We start from the raw sequence: 19,342 nt of genomic DNA on the forward strand, positions 1-19,342 counted from the left end.
TGATTGTTTTGTCCTCATTGCTTATCGTTCTTAGATATCGTTAGTTTATCTTAACATGTATTTATGCGGAGACGAATATCGGTCTCTCGCAGTTGAATCATGGCTACAGACACAGCACATTCCTCTATGGAAAAGGCATTGGAAAATTATTATTTTAACCCTCGTAATCCGGGTGCATTCTATGGTCCAATAAAATTCAAACAAGCATTGCAGAAACAGGGAAACAGCAAGTATAAAGTAAAAAATAAGACAATTTTAAAATTCTTTAGAAATGCCAACTATGTGGAATGTAGTCGGGGTTGATATCTTTAGATGTATACTAGAATGAGCGTCATCAAACGGAATGTCACCCTATCGTGAAAGAATGAAACAGTCCTCGATCTCTTGATATAGCTACTCAATGAATAAGTAGAATGTCATCATCTAGACGAAGAGGAGAATGTACGAGTTCATTCACCATTTGATCATCACAGTCGACTGCGAGGAAATATCTTTATTTTTTTGGTCTTACAAAATACAGACGGACCTTTCATTTTTGGATGGAATCTCATTTAACCAATACCATCAATCATGTTCACTAAAATAAGTGAATAAAAAATAGTATAGTTTTATAAAATATGTCTCTACTTTATTGACGGCGTGATATATTTCGTCGTAAAAAGTAAGTCTTATTCTTATTTTCAATCTTAATTTTCAACTCTGTGATATATTTCGTTGTAAAATGTCAGTCTTATTCTTATTTTCAATCCTAATTTTCAACTCTGCGATATATTTCGTCGTAAAAAGTCAGTCTTGTTCTTATTTTCAATCTTAATTTTCAACTCTGTGATATATTTCGTCGTAAAAAGTCAGTCTTATTCTTATTTTCAATCTTAATTTTCAACTCTGTGATATATTTCGTCGTAAGAGGTGAAAAATTAAGATTGAAAATAAGAATAAGACTGACTTTTTACGACGAAATATATCACGCCGTGAATAAAGTAGAGACATATTCTATAAAACTATACTATTTTTTATTCACTTATTTTAGTGAACATGATTGATGGTATTAGTTAAATGACTGTGATGATCAAAATGGTCTTCGTCTCGGTGATGACATTCTACTTATAGAAGTTGCTATATCAAGAGATCGAGGACGGTTTCATTCTTTCACGATAGGGTGACATTCCGTTTGATGACGCTCATTCTAGTATACATCTGAAGATATCAACCCCGACTACATTCCACATAGCTGGCATTCTTAAAGAATTTTAAAATTGTCTTATTTTCTTGACTTTGTACTTGCTGTTTCCCTGTTTCTGCAATGCTTGTTTGAATTTTATTGGACCATAGAATGCACCCGGATTACGAGGGTTAAAATAATAATTTTCTAATGCCTTTTCCATAGAGGAATGTGCTGTGTCTGTAGCCATGATTCAACTGCGAGAGACCGATATTCGTCTCCGCATAAATACATGTTAAGATAAACTAACGATATCTAAGAACGATAAGCAATGAGGACAAAACAATCAGAGAGTGATAAACAGCGTATTTTATTCATGTAAACACAGCATATATTATTCATGTTAACACTCGTTCACAGAGAATCAGAAACACATGACTTTTCAACTATAAAACAAAGCATATTTCAACGTATGACATACTCTTATATCGACACCATCCTCATGTAGCATATCGATGTGATATTTTATTGGTGTCGTTATCCGCTCCTTAGGACCTTCGGCTTTGGCGTTACCGTTCAAGCAGTTTCTGCTATCATTACATGAAAGTGATTTTATTCGAGTACATATCGCTACAACTTTTATATTCTATGGCATGCAGATTTTCATTGATGAGTGTAGTAAACTTCGAGTACTTTCTTCTTTTCATCGTCTTAAAGCCCATTGTTGATAGCCTAAATATGTAATTTTAAATTGTTCGTGGAGATCACACAGGCAGTGTCCGTTCATTCATGGATCTGATTTGTGCACGGATGAAAGGTTTTAGACGCAACATCATTTTCCATTCGCCCTGAGTAAGCGTTATACCTTTTATTGTTGGTTTCTCATTCAGAAACTGTCTGACGTCAAGCACGGTGCGATTTTTGCTACGACAAACGACAGCTCGTGTTGAATAGGATAAGACAAACTGAGTGTTCGAGCACTGCGAAGAAGCGTTGATAGACTGTAAACTGAGGGTTGGTTCAATAGGAGGGTCGTCAAAAAATAGTTCACTGTCTATTTGCTGTGAAGTTTTACTTTTTCCAATTCGAAATAGTTACCGCATTAACGACAGTCAAAATGGTGATTGCTAACATCAGTAAACCAACCAGAGTTCCGACTACAGCGTCCTCCCTGTGAAAGGGTCTGATACATATGCCTCTTCTACGTTCGGGCGCAATGTCCATCGGGAGATGACATGTTGTACAATTTTCGTTCAGTTACAAAAAACAGGATGTAAACGTGAATCTCAACGGGAGACGGCGAATATTGCTTCCACTCTAAGTCAACAACCAAACTGGACTGATCGTTCACTTTTAAACATAGTTTAAATGTTCGACAGTCGCTGTAGTATGTTTACTTTACAACGAAACCATAAAGTCGATTCTACCTCGGCGATTGAATACCGTACTTAACGACCCATCAGCTGTATAGCGTGTGCGTTCGAGTGAACAATCTGCTTTTTAATGAAACAGGAAATATAAAATAATCCAAAGATGTGAAAGAAAACTATTGCTTCTACCACCAAGCGGGAATCAGTGACTCGTGACTCAATAACGAGAGAGGCTTCTGGACGTTTAAATATGGTATAATAGATATTGTCGATGCTGGAACATTGCTGATGCGGCGTAAAACAATATTCATTCATTCATTCTGGTTTATTCATGTGAACATATCAACCCCGACTACATTCAGCATAGCTGGGATTCCTAAAGAATTCTTCAACCATGACATTTTAACAAAGGCCGCCTTCTTGACATTCTTAACAAAGGCCGCATTCTTGACATTCTTAACATGCATGCATAATGACTCCGTTCTCATTGTGACGTCATGCATGTCTATTAGCATAACAATAGGCACATGAATATTCATAGGGCGCCTTCCCCGGAAGGCGCTGAAGGTATTACTTCTATACTACTTACATTTATCCGACACATATCTCAGTTAAAGGGGGACTAGACTCGGCCCAAAAGGCAGCCCTAGCAGGATTGATGTAGGTAACATATATTTAACTAAATTGTTAATGTATGTTAATCTAGCAGTTAGCCCGAGTTACAAAGAGGCACTGTCTCAGCAGCACATTGCACTAATTAAAGCTTCTTGATGACACCAGGTTGTCGATCATAGTCCCACTATAACACTTTTATTCTCCAAATCATTCTCACTGTCGGTTCATCAACTATTCCTACACTGTGCCTAAATAGATCTGGAAAAGAATTGTATCACATACGATAGGTACATTTTTCATTTATCATATTCTGTATTAATTTTCTGACGAATATATAAATATACAAAGTCATATATATACAATGAAGGGTTGATGCTTAATCTTTTGCTGGTGCATGCTAAAGCGTAATTCATTTGTTTGTTTTACGCCGCACTCCGCAACATTCCAGCTATATGCCGCCGGTCTCGAAATAATCGAGTCTGGACCAAACAATCCAGTGATTGATATCACGAACATCGATCCACGCAATTGGGATACAATGGCATGCATCAACAAGTCAGCGAGCTTGACCACCCGATCCAGTTAGCCGCCTCTTACGACAAGCATAGCCGCCTTTTACTGCAAACATGGGTTGCTGAGGACCTATTCAACCCCGGATCTTCACGGGTTGAGAACAAGGAGAACCTGCAGTCAGGAACATGTATACGCACCCCGAACGCACTAACTCAGTGACTCAGAAACCAAACACAACATAACAAACAATTTTAACAAGAACTATACCATTTAGAATATTCACATTTGTGTGTACATGTTTCATGTATACAACCCTCAAGAAAGAATAGTTGTATTCTGATTAAAGTTATATTTTTGTGTAAATAGTGAGTGTTAGTTTACGATAATTAATCAACCAGTTTAATAGTTCTGAGGCCTGGGCTTGGTATTATGGTTTTCCGAGTTGGGATAAGTCATTAGATGAAGTAGTTTTTGAATTGTCGCCTATATTGAACATTTGATTCCCATTCATGTTTCACCGTGTCGTTGAACATAAATCATATGTAACCGATTGGAAGCAATCTTTTGTTTGTTTGCTGTTGAACGCCGCACTCAGTAATAGTCCAGCTATATGATGTCGGTCTGTAATTCATCGAGTCTTGACCAGACAGTCTAGTGGTTGACATCATTAGAATCGATCTACGTTGGAATAAGACGACATGTATCAAAGAAGCCTGACCACCCGATATCCGTTAGTCACCTCTTACGACAAGCAGTGTCGCCTCCTACGGCACGCATGGGTTGCTGAAGACCTATTCTCTATCCGGATCTTCATGTGTCTGGAAGCAATCTAATACATTCTGTAGAATGTTTTGATGAGGTCAATTTCCTCTTGAATGTACACTGCCACTCACCAAAGTGCAAGCTGTGTCTAATTCCAGAGTCGGCCTATTTCAACTTCAAACCCAAGTGTTTTTACTTCAGAAAACATGTCTCCACATAAACCACCTTCATTTCAACAGATCAAATATCACTGAGTCCTTATATTTCTATTTTACTCAATAACAAAAGTTCCTGTGACACCAATATTCACTTTATACAAAGAGCACGTAAATCTTGTTAAGGTCGGATCACAGTCAGTTATGTGCATCTTGCCTGTATCAGACATGCTTGCCACGGGGCAGGTCACTTTTGCCTGTTATGTTGTCACAATTAGATCTGAGTAACGAGGACGTACCAAATGTCTCTACAAGCTGGGCAAGATGAGCACGCGGAGTATGTTAAGCAACGTAGATCACCGCGATACTCCCCATGCAACGCTTGTGGTTTTTTTTGTTTGTTCGTTTGTTGTTTAACGCCGCACTCAGCAATATTCCAGCCACAAATTCCAGATCTGTAAATAATCAAGTTTGGACCAGACATTCCAGTGATTGTCATCATGAGCATCGAGCTTCGCAATCGGAATGCGATGACATGCATCAACCAAGTGTCTCGTGAGCTTTCAGATCGGATGTTGTATCATATTCGCTTTAAATTGTCAAATTAAATTCTTGTATTATACAACCCGTGAAACACAAAAATAATATACTTCTTTATTTTTCTATTTTCCAGCAATATCACGGCTACCCTACCGAACTTTTGTGGTGAACCTTCATGTATGTATGTGGTCTACCGGGGCTCGAACCAACACTCTATCCACTAGACCACGGAGGCGGTTGGTGTTTATTAAGAGCGGGACCGCCTCCCAGAGGTTTGATTCCCTGCCGCGTCATACCAAATGACATTAAAAGATGGTACTACATGTACTTGTTACCCTGTCTGACGTTCGGCAACACGCAATTTAAGTGAAAGGCGACATTAAACCGTATTACACCTCACCTCACCTGGTCGCTCTACAGACATGATAACATTGTTCACCTTGACATTGAGATGTTCCATTCATGACACTGCAGCGCCGTGTCGTATCTTCTTTCTTTCCAGGTCGACGTATTTGTCTTCAATTCTTTCATTTTTTCTGGACAATTGACTCATAGCAGAAGACCTTGTTACATCCAGCTGGCTTTTTCTCATCTTTTTGTTTAGGGATTTGGATTTGAACTTTTATCCTTTGACGTAGGTTTAGTGCTGACAGAAAGAGTGGTGTCTTTGCTAAGAGATAGAGATCTCCTTGACGCTGGTCTGTATTCACGTGTGTTACTTTGTGAAGGGAAGTGGATTCCAAGTCAGTGAAAACTTGGTTATCACTTTCATCACTGACATCAACTGCTTTATCATCCTGATCAAGGGAATCCATACCGGTTGTGCTACCACTAATTTCTGCAGCACTCGAGTCCTCCATTTCCTCGGTGTCCTTTACACTTTCGCTGTCAATAACTTTTACAGCAGACGATGCTGGACGGTCGCCAAGTATTTCTTGCAGTTTGTTATCCTACTTGCAAAACGGCAGTGAGCTGCAACTCCTGCTTGATCTAGCTTTACAAAGTCTATTATTTCGTTTTTGCGAATGCAATTTAGTCTTGCATTGCTCCGCAGACTGTTCATGAGCACAATCTTCCATTCCTGAAGATATGATTTTGTACATACTGGCATTACTCGTTTTGCGACCTGTTAAGGAAGTGCCAGTTAACCAAATGACTCAAAACTGACACAAAATGCACTTGGACACGTGGCTGACTATGTAGTAATGAACCAGTCAACCATGGGTAGGAAGTTCTTTGATCGACAATTAATGTAGTGAAGTTTGCATATAATGGTTATGCCATTTGAGGCTGTATTAGTCGGAAGAACTACACATTTAGGACAGCCAGACCTTGGATGGCCGCTGGCTGGGACAGTCCATGGGTTTATTTCCAATTCTGTTTCCTCTTTTTCAGTTTATGCATCCTACTAATGTCATAACGCACTGGACCGCCCGGAGAGCGGAAGGTCCAGGGTTCTATCCCCGGCCGCGTCATACCAAAAGACGTTAAAAGATGGTACTTGTTGTTACCCTGTCTGGCGCTCGGCATTAAGGGGCTAAAACAAGGACTGGGCGGCTCGGAGTATACTGTGTCTGATTGGGGTATTCATGTTAAACTGCAGCATGGTATCTCAGTGTGCTAGCACTATAAATCGGCATTAGTCCGGACTAATACAAGCAGCCACACACACGTGCATGCACGTGCAATAATCTTAGACGCGACGTTAAACCCAGCACATCACGCACTGACTTAACCTACTATGAAATACATTCCACGAGTTCTCTTTTGGCCCATTGAGTTGCATAGGTTTTAAGAGCCTCCATAGCGGTTTTAGAGGTCTAATACAATTGGTAGAAGACTGCGAAATTTGGGAATATCTGACGAAGATTGTTATTGTCAACAATAGAAAAGTCACCTGTGATGATATGACCAACAAGGTGCTGACAGTAAGATGAATCCTGGCAGTCATAATTAGTGGCGTTTACACCATAAGTTGTCAAGTCAACGTTCTGCAACACGTTACTATAACTGAACAACTTAAATGACCAACATTCCTACGAGCGCGGGAATAGTGCTGACAACACCACAGTCATAATCAGGGCGAATCTGATCATCTGGTTCTAACTCTGCACAGCCAATTGCGGCGACACTGGTCTGGCGCACCTCTGAAAGTTCGGTGTGTCGGTCTGGTGCAACATTGAAAGTTCCCTGAATCAGTCAACTGCAACATTTAGGAGACAAACATTAAATGGTTTCAAATTTGCGGGTGTTATCGCGTATTCTGGGGTCCGGAAATTACATTTCAGATGGTTACGAATGTGAACACCCGTTCAATAGCATTTTACTACCAATCGGATTGCAGCACTAACACCTGATATGAAAGTATAAAGAAAGTTACCTGAGTGAGTGTTGCGCAACAGTATCCACGCAGCACACAAACAATTACATGCGCAACACATCCTGTCACGCCAACACGCGCCAACTACGCGACCTACTTCTTGAAAACACGACCATGGCGGACTTGTCGAGCGTGTCTATTTGGATTAAAGTGTGTCTGGTTCTCGTGCCTTTGGGCGGACTATTTCATCTGATAGGTTTTGCATCACCGTATTGGGTCTCAGCAGTTCTGGGCCACAGTGGAATCTGGCGATTCTGTAATATTGCAGTCTGTATTGACTATCTGGATGCTGCGTTTTCGGCTCGTTTGCAAGGTGAGTGTCGGGTGTCATATCAACCTACAACAAATATATTTACCTCGCCTTTGCCAAGGGTAATGTTATCTAGCCACCATCCTTGTCTTGTTAGATGTTTTTGTTGTTTAATATTCCTACTGTATGACGGGGGTCAGACATCCAGTAACTGTTTTTATGATCCACGCCTCTTTGAAAATATTGTCCACCCGATGAATTAGGTCACCTCTTACAACCAGCATAGTTTGCTGGTGATCCATTCTTACCCAGCATCCCCACGGAGTTGTTGCCGGGTATCTGGCATCTGGAATCTGGCGAACTTGTACTACTTTACTCTGTATTGACTATCTGGATGCTGCGGTTTTGGTTCCTTTGCCAGGTGAGTGTCGGGTGTCATATCAACCTACGACAAATATGTATTCCAGAATGTTTTTGTTCAATTGTAAATAGCGAACTTCGTCAAATTATTTTTCAAAGCCTAGTCTGTAATGGCAGTTGGCAGTCTGAAACTAGTGTCGTATACAACCGACTTCTAAATCATATTACATTGTTGGTCAAGGTTCGCGAAAGGCTGTACATACACCATCTGTAATGGATGTCCTCAGATCTTTGTTTAGATGTAGCGAAAACAAAGATCTGATTTTAATGAGACGGTGGTACATGCCTCTCAGATATTCCTGATCACCCGATTAATTAAGTCGTCTCTTACGACCAGCATAGCTTGCTTGGGATCTATTCTGACCTAGAATCCCCAGGTAGCTGGGTATCTTCCCTAATTACAATTAACTGTCTAAGGGCGCAAGGCTCTGAAATGAAACTTTTTCACACAAAAAATAGTTGTCAGATTTACTTGATAAAATATAATAAAAGGATCCCAGAGGCTCTCTGAAACTGCAGTAATCTAAACTTTACTTTTGACTATTAAAGACTTGCATGGGCTGTATTGGATATGTTTGTTTCAGGGTCGATATGACTGACTGCAACATGAGTAGCCTTGTGACATGATTGTAAGCTATGCTAATTGTGCTGCCATGGATCGGGTGTTCGATTGTTTACCGCGATCTAGCTTGGCGTAGCGTAAATTCCTTTGATGTGACTTAAATGTCAGATTAGTCCCTCCTTTTAAAGAAATAGAAGTTGGCATTATTTTCTTGCATTTTTTAAAATGTGGCAACGAATTTTAACTGGCCAATGACGATCAACAGAACATGTTGGCGGTGTATTGTAAGGGTGCACACAACCAAGAAAAACGACAGTGGTGTGTAGTTAAAAAATGAACGTTTGAGATGACTTGATCAACAATGGGTCATGCCCCATTGATCCTAGACCTCTTGGCCCAGTGCACCCTGTGCAGGGCGATCATAAGCTGGGACACATTGAACATATTGGCTACAGTTTGCTGCGTATACCCTTCATGCGTTCATAACGTTGCAGGCGACGCATTCCTTGTCCCATCGCAGATACATTGAAGCAAGAGTAGAGATCTTATGTGTTACTGTGGATACCCCCCCCTCCCATCGTGTTTTGGGGAGAGTATAATCATTTGTCCTCGAGCTTAGTGCCTCCAAGGAGTTGATATACCTTCTGGTTAATTGTTGTATTCAAATAAACAAAGGCAGATAGAAATTTTCTCCAAATTTGAAAACAAGAATTAAAAGATGCCATTATTTTATACCATTTATTACATGGTGATGGTGTGTGGGGATGGGGGGTGGGGGGTGGGTTCTGGTGTGGGTTATTGATGCACTAGTGTACTGAAAATAATTACCCTCCCCTGATGCTTTTCATGAATATTTTTGGATGACCCTCGACATGTTCTTGTTCATTTGTTGATGTACCTCTCTAAATATGGCAGAATAGAAGTTGAGTGGAATAGAGTGAATGTGGCTTATCCCTGTCCCAACCAACTCGCCAACAGAAGGAGGAAGCCAAGATCTAATGAATCTTACAAAATCAATGTAAGAACAGATATAGTTGTCAGCAATAAACTGATATAAGCTGCGTACTAGTATTGTGCTTCAACACATAGTTGTTGTAATTACATAACAACTTTCTTGTGTCAAAGTGAGTGTGCGAGAGTATGAGTGAGTGTGTGAGGTTTTACGCCTGATTTAGTAGTATTCACATACTATGACCGCATGGGATACCAAGTATGGGAGAAATCGAACCCTGGCTTTTGATGAGCGATCGCTTTACCCACAAAACTTCCACAAGTGAAAAAACCAACAAACAACATTTTCTCATTTATAGGTGTGTGTGTATGTACATATATGTGATTATATTCTTATTTATGATATTGTGTTGTTTAAGCACATGTAACAAAAAACCTCTAGTTTCCGTTGGAGAGTTATCCTGTTCTGGTGGTTCCATTGTTCTAAATTTTGAAAGGAAAAAAAAGATCAAATTTAAATTGGTTAACTAAAATCGTCCCAAGCATTGAAGGTGTGTCCTTAACACAAGCAATGGCGGCATGAGATGTTTGACAGCTTGATAATGAATGAAAAAATAGGTATGTCTGTCTTAGCGAGTGTTGCAGCAGCCTGACGGTGGATGGGAAAAGTAAACATCCTTGATTGAATTGTTGGATGGTAGAGATAGACACCTTTACCGGGGACACCTGGCTTCTTCACTAACTAATAGTCATTCATAAACACATGCTTATGGAATCTTACAATGGACTCTTATTTATTATTTACCGTATGATTATGGACATAGTTTTGTTGCTTTTATTATACATGTATTTTTCATTCAATTACAATAAACGTGAACATCCCTTGTAATCATAGACTGTAGCAGTCTCCCTTTTTATAGTAACATGCACAATGTTTCCGAGAACCCTAAAAAAGTAAACAAACAAAACGGAACAAAATTTGCATCAGTAACGTAGTAAAAACGAGACCAGAAGTGTTTGTACATTAGGAAAAAACATAAGGCTAGAGCAAAAAGACATGTCTGGGATTTCCTTTCCTTTTGGAATTCATGTTGGCAATTGATAGTACAGATGTATTGACGTGTGAGACAGCGGCCCTGTGTTGTAAGATTAACCAATAACTGCCAGACAGACATACGTCATAAACTGTGATTTAACAGAGATTGGGGTCTTGGGCATTTCTTATTGAGACAGAATATGTTTGATTCACCGCATCATTGCATACAACTCCTTTATTCTCTGATAGGGGTCGCCAAACATTTTTATGGTAACCCAGAAACAATTGTATATCAGAAGATCCAGTGTGTTGTGTGAAAAATATTTTAAATCTACTGTACAACCTGAGGATAAATGATTTTTTCAGTATTCTGATATTTATTCTGAATCAAAATATGAACAAGGATTGATAAGACAAGTGCATGTAGGGAATAGACAAAAATAAGTTCAAGATAATTCGGGTAAAATTCTTTTATACGTCAATATGCTTGTATGTTTGAATCCTTGCACCCCTCCCTCCAGATCAGCGCATGGCTAAATAGGGTAGGCAAACGCTGAGCTGTAACAAACTGAGTCATAACATGGAGCTAATCACATGGTGATATTTCCAGTATAATCTGTGTTAATTTAGGCCGAGGTTTTATCTTGACAACAAGTGCAAATTCCTACATATTTATACAGGGTGGAGATATGCATGTGACATGCATGAGCAACCATGGCCTCCTATTTACAACTTGTGCATATTTCAGATCATAGAAAGCAATATGTCGACAAAACAGCTGCTTTTATCCAATAGGATTCAGTGTAAATGGAAACCTTGAATAATCCTTTCTTTGCATTTCAATGCGGTGTTGTAAACATGTAAATGGAGAAGTTTCGTAAGGAAATGTTGAAAAGTAAATACAATGACAGACAGACAGATATGCTAAATGTTGGCATTCATCAATATGAATGAAAGGTATAACATTTACCAGATAATTAGCATGGTCTCGGCATACAGGAAATGCTGTACACGTGTATAGGTACTTTGTAATCTTCACAAATGCTTCATCCAGGAGATACTCGTATATTGCCGACTGTGGCGTTAAACAACAGACAAACATAAAGCATGTTGTGACACCTGGTCAAATGGGCATTGAATGTTTTCAGTAAAGGTGTGGCCAACTATTTATGCTTAAGTGAATGAGTTTTACACCATTTTCAGTAATTGTGCAGCCCTATCAGTCGGGTTACACACATTGTATCCAGGTGGGAACTCGAACCCTAGACTATGGCGTGAGGGGACATATGGCTACCCCACGACCCTAAACTAGTTAGGCCTTTTTTTAATTTGTTGCTTTTCTCTCTCTTTCAAAACGTGAAATCGCTGGTCAAAAACAAAAGAACAGAAAGTAAGCACATTTTTTGTTTGTCTTTTGTGTAAACATATATTCACAGATAGTCAGCCTGCTTGAGACATGGTATTACGAACACTCAGATTACTTGGACTTCCTCCCAGCATATGACACATTATCCTAATGTAGAAGTAAAGGAAAACATGGAGAAATTGATGTCTTCACACATAAATCTATATTTCAGGGTGAATAAAGAATATCCCCTTGTGTTGAAGATGCAATGTATGTGTTACTTAATAACACTTTCTTTTGTATTGATACAGATTTTATTATAGGTTTTGTATATATTTCACCAGAAGATCCATCCCATTGCCATGAATAGCCTTGACATAAAAATACTACTATGTACAAAGATTCTGAGAAATCATAACAGAATACTTCAGCTGCAGAACTGGTGTTGAAGACGACTTCATGTCACATGACAGTGCCGACTGCTTGCCATCTGGTGATTGGTAGGATACCGATGACATCTGTATACCAAGATACATCAGAGATGAAAAGACAAATAACTTTGGTAGACGTTCATTAGAAATATGCAGTATTCATTGTGTACACATTAAAAATGGTAGACTTTCTGTTGATAAAGATGGTTTGTATTTATGTATAAATATTTGCATGGCAAACAATGGTCGCAGAACAGTTGACTCTATGTTAGCTAGTTCATCAATGTCTCCCCAAGTTGTTGACTTCAGTGTTATTGATCTTGACAAATCAGATCATTTCCCTCTTCTTTGTGAATTAAACATTGTCACTCGGACAGTGACACCCTACACCCTCTGTGTCACCCTACACCCTCTGTGTCACCCTACATCCTCTGCGTCATCCTACACCCTCTGTGTCACCCTACACCCTCTGTGTCACCCTACACCCTCTATGTCACCCTACACCCTCTGTGACACCCTACACCCTCTGTGTCACCCTACACCCTCTGTGTCACCCAACACCCTCTGTGTCACCCTACACCCTCTGTGTCACCCTACACCCTCTGTGTCACCCTACACCCTCTGTGTCACCCAACACCCTCTGTGTCACCCTACACCCTCTGTGTCACCCAACACCCTCTGTGTCACCCTACACCCTCTGTGTCACCCTACACCCTCTGTGTCACCCTACACCCTCTGTGTCACCCTACACCCTCTGTGTCACCCAACACCCTCTGTGTCACCCTACACCCTCTGTGTCACCCTACACCCTCTGTGTCACCCTACACCCTCTGTGTCTCCCTACACCCTCTGTGTCACCCTACACCCTCTGTGTCACCCAACACCCTCTGTGTCACCCTACACCCTCTGTGTCACCCTACACCCTCTGTGTCACCCTACACCCTCTGTGTCACTCTACACAAAACGTATATGGAACCACAAAAATGAAGCAACTATTCAAAGACGTGTACATGATGATATATCAACGTCACTACATGTACTGGAAAATATCAAGAAATTTACAGGAACATCGGCAACTCGGTTACATTTATATCTACATTTTACTACACAGCGGCTGAATCAATGAGCAGACGACACAAATCACGTGGTCTATACCTAACCGTCAGCCCCCGTGGCGAGACAAGGACTGTAAGCAGTTGAAGCGTGACCAGTATCGTGATGTTGATAGGTTCAGATAGACAGATGCACAGGAACACTGTCAGAAGTATGAGACATAAATCAAGGTTTAAGTGTACATGTCAACTCTAGAAGGAACATTTTTAACAGTATAAGAACAACAGGTTTTATGACATTAAGGAAATCACAAATGAACACTGAAAAAAGAATTGCTGAAGAAAACCTTTTCAAAATGCAATATTAATGGTGCGGAGTGGTAAGCATATTTCAAGAAGTTACTGAATACAGGACAAGTTTATTTCTCATTGAATTTCACAAAAGCTTTTGACTGTGTTAAGCTTACATGTATTCGTTTGTGACATCGTCTCATCAAATACGGAATCCATGGAAACCTTTTAATGGTTCTGCGCAATATGTTTTCAAAGTTACAGTAATGTATGGTCTATCTGACTTCTTCGAGTGCTGCATGGTTACCCGAAAGGGATGCATGGTCAGTCCATTCCTGTTTACCCTTAAGATCAATAAACTTGTAACTGAAATTAATAATTTCAACTGCAAACAATATATATAACAGATGAATGTCCTAATGTTCGTATGCTCCCTTCTCTACGCCGATGATGTAGTTAATTCTTCAGATTCAGCAGATAAACTCCAGCAATAGGTGGACTGTGTCATCACATTTTGCGTAAGTGGGGCCTTTGTTTATAGAATTGATGGCTGTCTTAGACATGATGATAAATGGTACTACGGAAGCTGTGAAATCGAAAACGTTTCATATTATAAGTATCTTGGACTATTTTTAACACCGAAACTGAAATGGACTAAATCACGACTTGTGCTAGCACAACAGGAAGGAAGAGTTTGATTTCTGATTTACAAACTTCATTCTATATGTGAAGACTATCTACATGTACATGTACAGCTCTGAAAGTCTTCGACTCTAGATTCTCCCTATATTAACACATGGTGCTGAAATTTGGGGCTACGAGATGGTGGATTAAACAGGAAGGGAACAAAGCAAATTCATCAAAAGAATTCTAATTGTACCAGTTAAATACTTCCAACTTTGCAGTTCTCGGAGAAAGTGGTAGATGTATTCATATCTAAATTTAAACAACGAGTATATGACTGTAACATCATAAGTAAGGTGTAAGGCGGAGGACATCAATAACAGCAACATATAAACTGACAGCATGGGCAACTTTGAAATCAAAACTACAAATGGAACCTGATTTTCTCAAATTGACTTCAAAGTTTTGAAACAAGTCCTTGCAAGCTTTAGATGTAGATATTTCCACTTCATGATAGAAAGTGGAAGACACATAGGCCTCGACCAAGAAAACAGAGATTGTAAATATTGTATTCGATATAATGTTAGAATGATTGAAAACAAATCATTTCTTGCTCATATGCCATACGTTTACTGACCTTAGACAAATCTATATTCTTCCTCACTATTTTACTGGACCTTCAATTACTTCTTTTGTAAATCGTATGTCTTCTAAATGTAACTTTACAGTTGTCCAGCCATCAAGATACATATTTGAAGCAATGATCATGAAGCTTCATAGCTTACTTCATCAATATTAATATCATGTGTTTTTATTATATGTTTGAAAATATTTATGTACTCATACGTTGTATGGGCCTCTGGCCTGGAAAACTGAAATAAACTATCGTCCTGAAGGTATTTAAAACACTAAAATTATAATGCAATGTCATGATGGCCAAGACCCTGAAAAAACCCAATAATTTAAACATGCTGCCGAGGTGAGTTAAATATCTTGAGTCGGGACATGCATGAAAACAAAGTGTGACATATTCTATTGCTCAGTGGGTAGTGAGAAAAAAACCCTCTCATTTGGGAATTTCTTTTTTTCTACTTTCCTGATTTTTACGGTCGGTGGATCCGTCAACCAATAAATAATAAAAAAACCCGCTTTACGGCACTTGGGAGCTACATCATGCACGTCATCGTGGTCTTCAGTAAACAGCAGTTAATGGAGTTGAATTATAGATCACTCACTTATGAGATAAATCAATCACGTATTAAGGAAGTGTTTGATAGGTATTACCTAGAATGTGACGGGTGACAAAGTAGATACACTTTATGGATAACAACTTCTTTATTTACTGTAAAGGCGACGTTTCGGTTTAGATCCTTATGCCGTTGTCAAGCAAGTATAAGGATCTGTACCGAAATGGCGCCTTTTCAGTAAATAAAGAAGTTGTTATCCATAAATTGTGTCTACTTGGTCACGTATTAGGGCTTTTGTAAATAGGATGGAGGTATTGGATATCCAACATTGTTTTACGGTTAATGCTTTCCGTAAATTAAAATGCTAAGCCTGTTGCGTGTGTGTCCATTGTACATCTGATGAAATTGAAAATGTGCTTGGTTAGTGTGTGATAGATACACAAATTTAAGAATGAAATTCATCCCATATATTGTCAATATGGTTAAAAGTAAACAGTGAATAGTAAATATTTTAAATTCTGATAATATTAAAAATGTTCCCTCTGTAGCCAAGTTTGTCTATCACGTGTTTCGGTTGTGCAACAGTTAACCTACGTCTTAACCTCATGTGCCTGACAATTATCAAACAATTGTATTTTAGACTAATAGTCCTCTTATACTGAATATCCATCCATTCATCTACATTATCTAAAGATAACAGTGTACCGTGGGTGGTAGCCCAGTGGTTAAAGCGATCGCTCGTCACCCTAAAGACCCGGGTTCAGTTCCCTACATGAGAACAGTGCGTGAAACCTATTTCCGGTGTCCCCTGCCGTGATATTGCTGGAATATTGCTGAAAACCGCATCGTTATCACTGGAGGCTATTTTGCATTATTGCGCTGAACGATGTCACAAACTTCGACTGTTGTCTACAGTTGTTTTTTTGTTAATCATAACATAAGCAGTCTGTGAAGTTATTATTGTTGACGTATTTATGTATAACAATTATGGAGTTATAAACGTTAAAATCGGTGTGCACACTTTGCGTAAATCCACTTCTATGGTAGTACAGAATAGCAGGACTGTACAAATCTGCAGGACCGTACAGAAATATATGATTGTACAGGATAACACGATTATACACATCTACATGATGGTATAAAGCAACAGGATTGTACCTTTCTACGGGATTTTACAGAAAAAACAGTATTGTACAGGGTGTCGTTGTACAAAATAACCTTAGCGCTACGATTGTCATAAGTCTATGTTAAGGTATGGCACTTACGATCACCTTAACGCTAAGATCGGTTTGTACAAGAGCACCCTGATCTGCAGGTTTATACAAACATACACACAACTATTTTTCACACTTTCTTTTTCTTCCAGGCTGGTTACGCGCAACTCAGTTTTTTGAGACAGTCGGGTTGATCGTCATTGCAGTTGCAGTCGTCCTATTATTCCTGTCTATCTTTCTGCAGGCGTTCAAGGACAAGACTATCATCACCATCATCAACGCCATAGCATGTTTCGCTGCTTGTACGTCCTCTTAATATTTCACACCCCAAATGATCCTAAAAGAACTATATAGTTATTCAAATCTTTAGCAAACTTAATGTTCCACGAAATTTAAAAAAAGATAATGACATAATACAAGTGAGAACGGGTGGCCTTGTCATCTGACGCGACGGAATCCGCTGTGCTGAGTTGCGTCCCTTAGACGTGACAGAAACCTATGATCGTGGGTTCGAACACCAGTTCGCCGTGATTATGTTTCAGGTTTGTAAACCGCGCAAAGCGGTAAAGTCTAGGGCCTACGCTTCTTCAGGCATTCCAACCTCATCAACACGACACCCTGTAATATAACTGAACTAATGTTCAAAGCGGCGTTCAACGCACCTCATTTCCCACTATTCTCGTCAACTCGAAGTCCTGTGTTATAAAATATATCCTTATCGATAAGTCGACACCAGCGGAGTGGAGCTCTTGGACAATAGTGCCGATGGTAATATCATCAAAACTGTAATCATTATGTCAAATCGACTTACACGATGTATTGAGTTAATGCAGTTCGAGTTAACAAGGTATCACTGTCCGTGTAATTGCTTCTCTTGAACTTAAAGATGTATATATGTGTATCCTCTGTTATTTTCCAGCGGGATCAATCATCATCGGCGCCATCATCTATGGCAGTCAGGAGGGGCTTGCACAACACCTCAGCTGGGCGTTCGCGCTGTGCATTGTGGGAGGAATACTGGAGGGTGTGGCCGGCGCACTTATCATAGTGGGAACGTTCGTTATCAGAAGAACATAAACAATTAGTCTAGCCGAAGCAGTGTATGATATATAGTCTAGCCGGAGGAGTGTATGATTTCAATATTTGATGTACATTTAACTTTGAAGGAGCTTTCCTAAAATATTATAGAGAGGAAATTTGTTTTACTTTTTTTATATAGGATATTTGGACGGAATAAGATGTTATTTGGAATGCAGACAGTCCACTTGAGATACACGCGATTTGATAACCTATTTCCCATCCGTTAACAAATGATCTTTTGCATCCTGTAAAATTCTCAGTGGACCAGTACAACTAGCAGTGGTAAATATGGAATAGTTTTTGTTTGGAAATATTCTGGTTGTTGTAGAATTTAGGGCGAGTTTGGACCCCAAAAATGTTCATTCACTCGCATCTCACAGGACGTCGACTTAAGGTATGTGGGGTTACTTCCCTTTAACTACACAAACTACGCATATAGTGTGGAGTTGAGACCTGAAGCGATCGCCTATTTATTTACTATTGCTTATGTCCATTCATCCGACACACATCTCAGTTAAAGGGGCACTAGACTCGGCCCAATTGGCAGCCCTAGCAGGATTGATGTAGGTAACATACATTTAACTAAATTGTTAATGTATGTCAATCTAGCAGTTAGCCCGAGTTACAAAGAGGCACTGTCTCAGTAGCACATAGCATTAATTAAAGCTTCTTGATGACACCAGGTTGTCGATCATAGTCCTACTATAACACTTTTATTCTCCAAATTATTCTCACTGCCGGTTCATCAACTATTCCTACATTGTGCCTAAATAGATCTGCAAAATGGTGTATCATTCACGATAGCTATATTGCTTTATCAGTCAAGTGATTGATATCACGACGACATGCATCAAACACGCCAGCGAGCCTGACCACCCGATCCCGTTAGTCGCCTCTTACGACGAGCACAGTCGCCTTTTACGGCAAGAATGGGTTGCTGATGACCTATTCTACCCCGGATCTTTACGGGTGATATCTACTTGAAAAAACAAAACAAGCGTTCTTTCTTCAGACAACACCAGGGTAGTCATGTCTCTACATAAACCGCCTTCATTTCAACAGATCAAACATCATTGAGTCGTTACATTTCTACTATATTCGTATCCCTGTAAACGTCGTTATACATGTACAGTCTTCACGACGTCGTGTAATTATTTGTAAAACTTGATAATAAAGAAAACGTCTGCACCACTCCAAATTCATTGTAACTTGTGATTTTCTTCCGCCAGTAGTAACCACGAGGCGGACTTGAATGTTGTTCAGGTCCGATCAGAGTCAGTTATGTGCATCTATCCTGTATCAGACATGCTAGCCACGGGACAGCTTACTTTTAACTGTTACATTGTCACAATGAGCTCGAGTAACGAGGACGTACCAAATGTCTTTGCAAGCTGGGCAAGAT

The 19,342-nt window shown here is 39.6% G+C and overlaps 1 protein-coding gene across 1 annotated transcript; it reads left to right on the top strand.

Annotated features, from left to right (window-relative positions):
* Positions 1-7,599: 7,599 nt before the first annotated feature.
* LOC139463804 (uncharacterized) lies at positions 7,600-19,129 on the top strand. Its single transcript, XM_071245122.1, has 3 exons — positions 7,600-7,810; positions 17,013-17,162; positions 17,780-19,129. Exons 1-3 carry the CDS (start codon positions 7,612-7,614, stop codon positions 17,935-17,937), a joined length of 507 nt encoding a protein of 168 aa, XP_071101223.1. The 5' UTR covers positions 7,600-7,611; the 3' UTR covers positions 17,938-19,129.
* The last annotated feature ends 213 nt before the right edge of the window (positions 19,130-19,342 follow it).

Source organism: Haliotis cracherodii, unplaced genomic scaffold (genome assembly GCF_022045235.1).
Source record: "Haliotis cracherodii isolate W230 unplaced genomic scaffold, xgHalCrac1.p SCAF_1, whole genome shotgun sequence".
NCBI lineage: Eukaryota > Metazoa > Mollusca > Gastropoda > Lepetellida > Haliotidae > Haliotis > Haliotis cracherodii.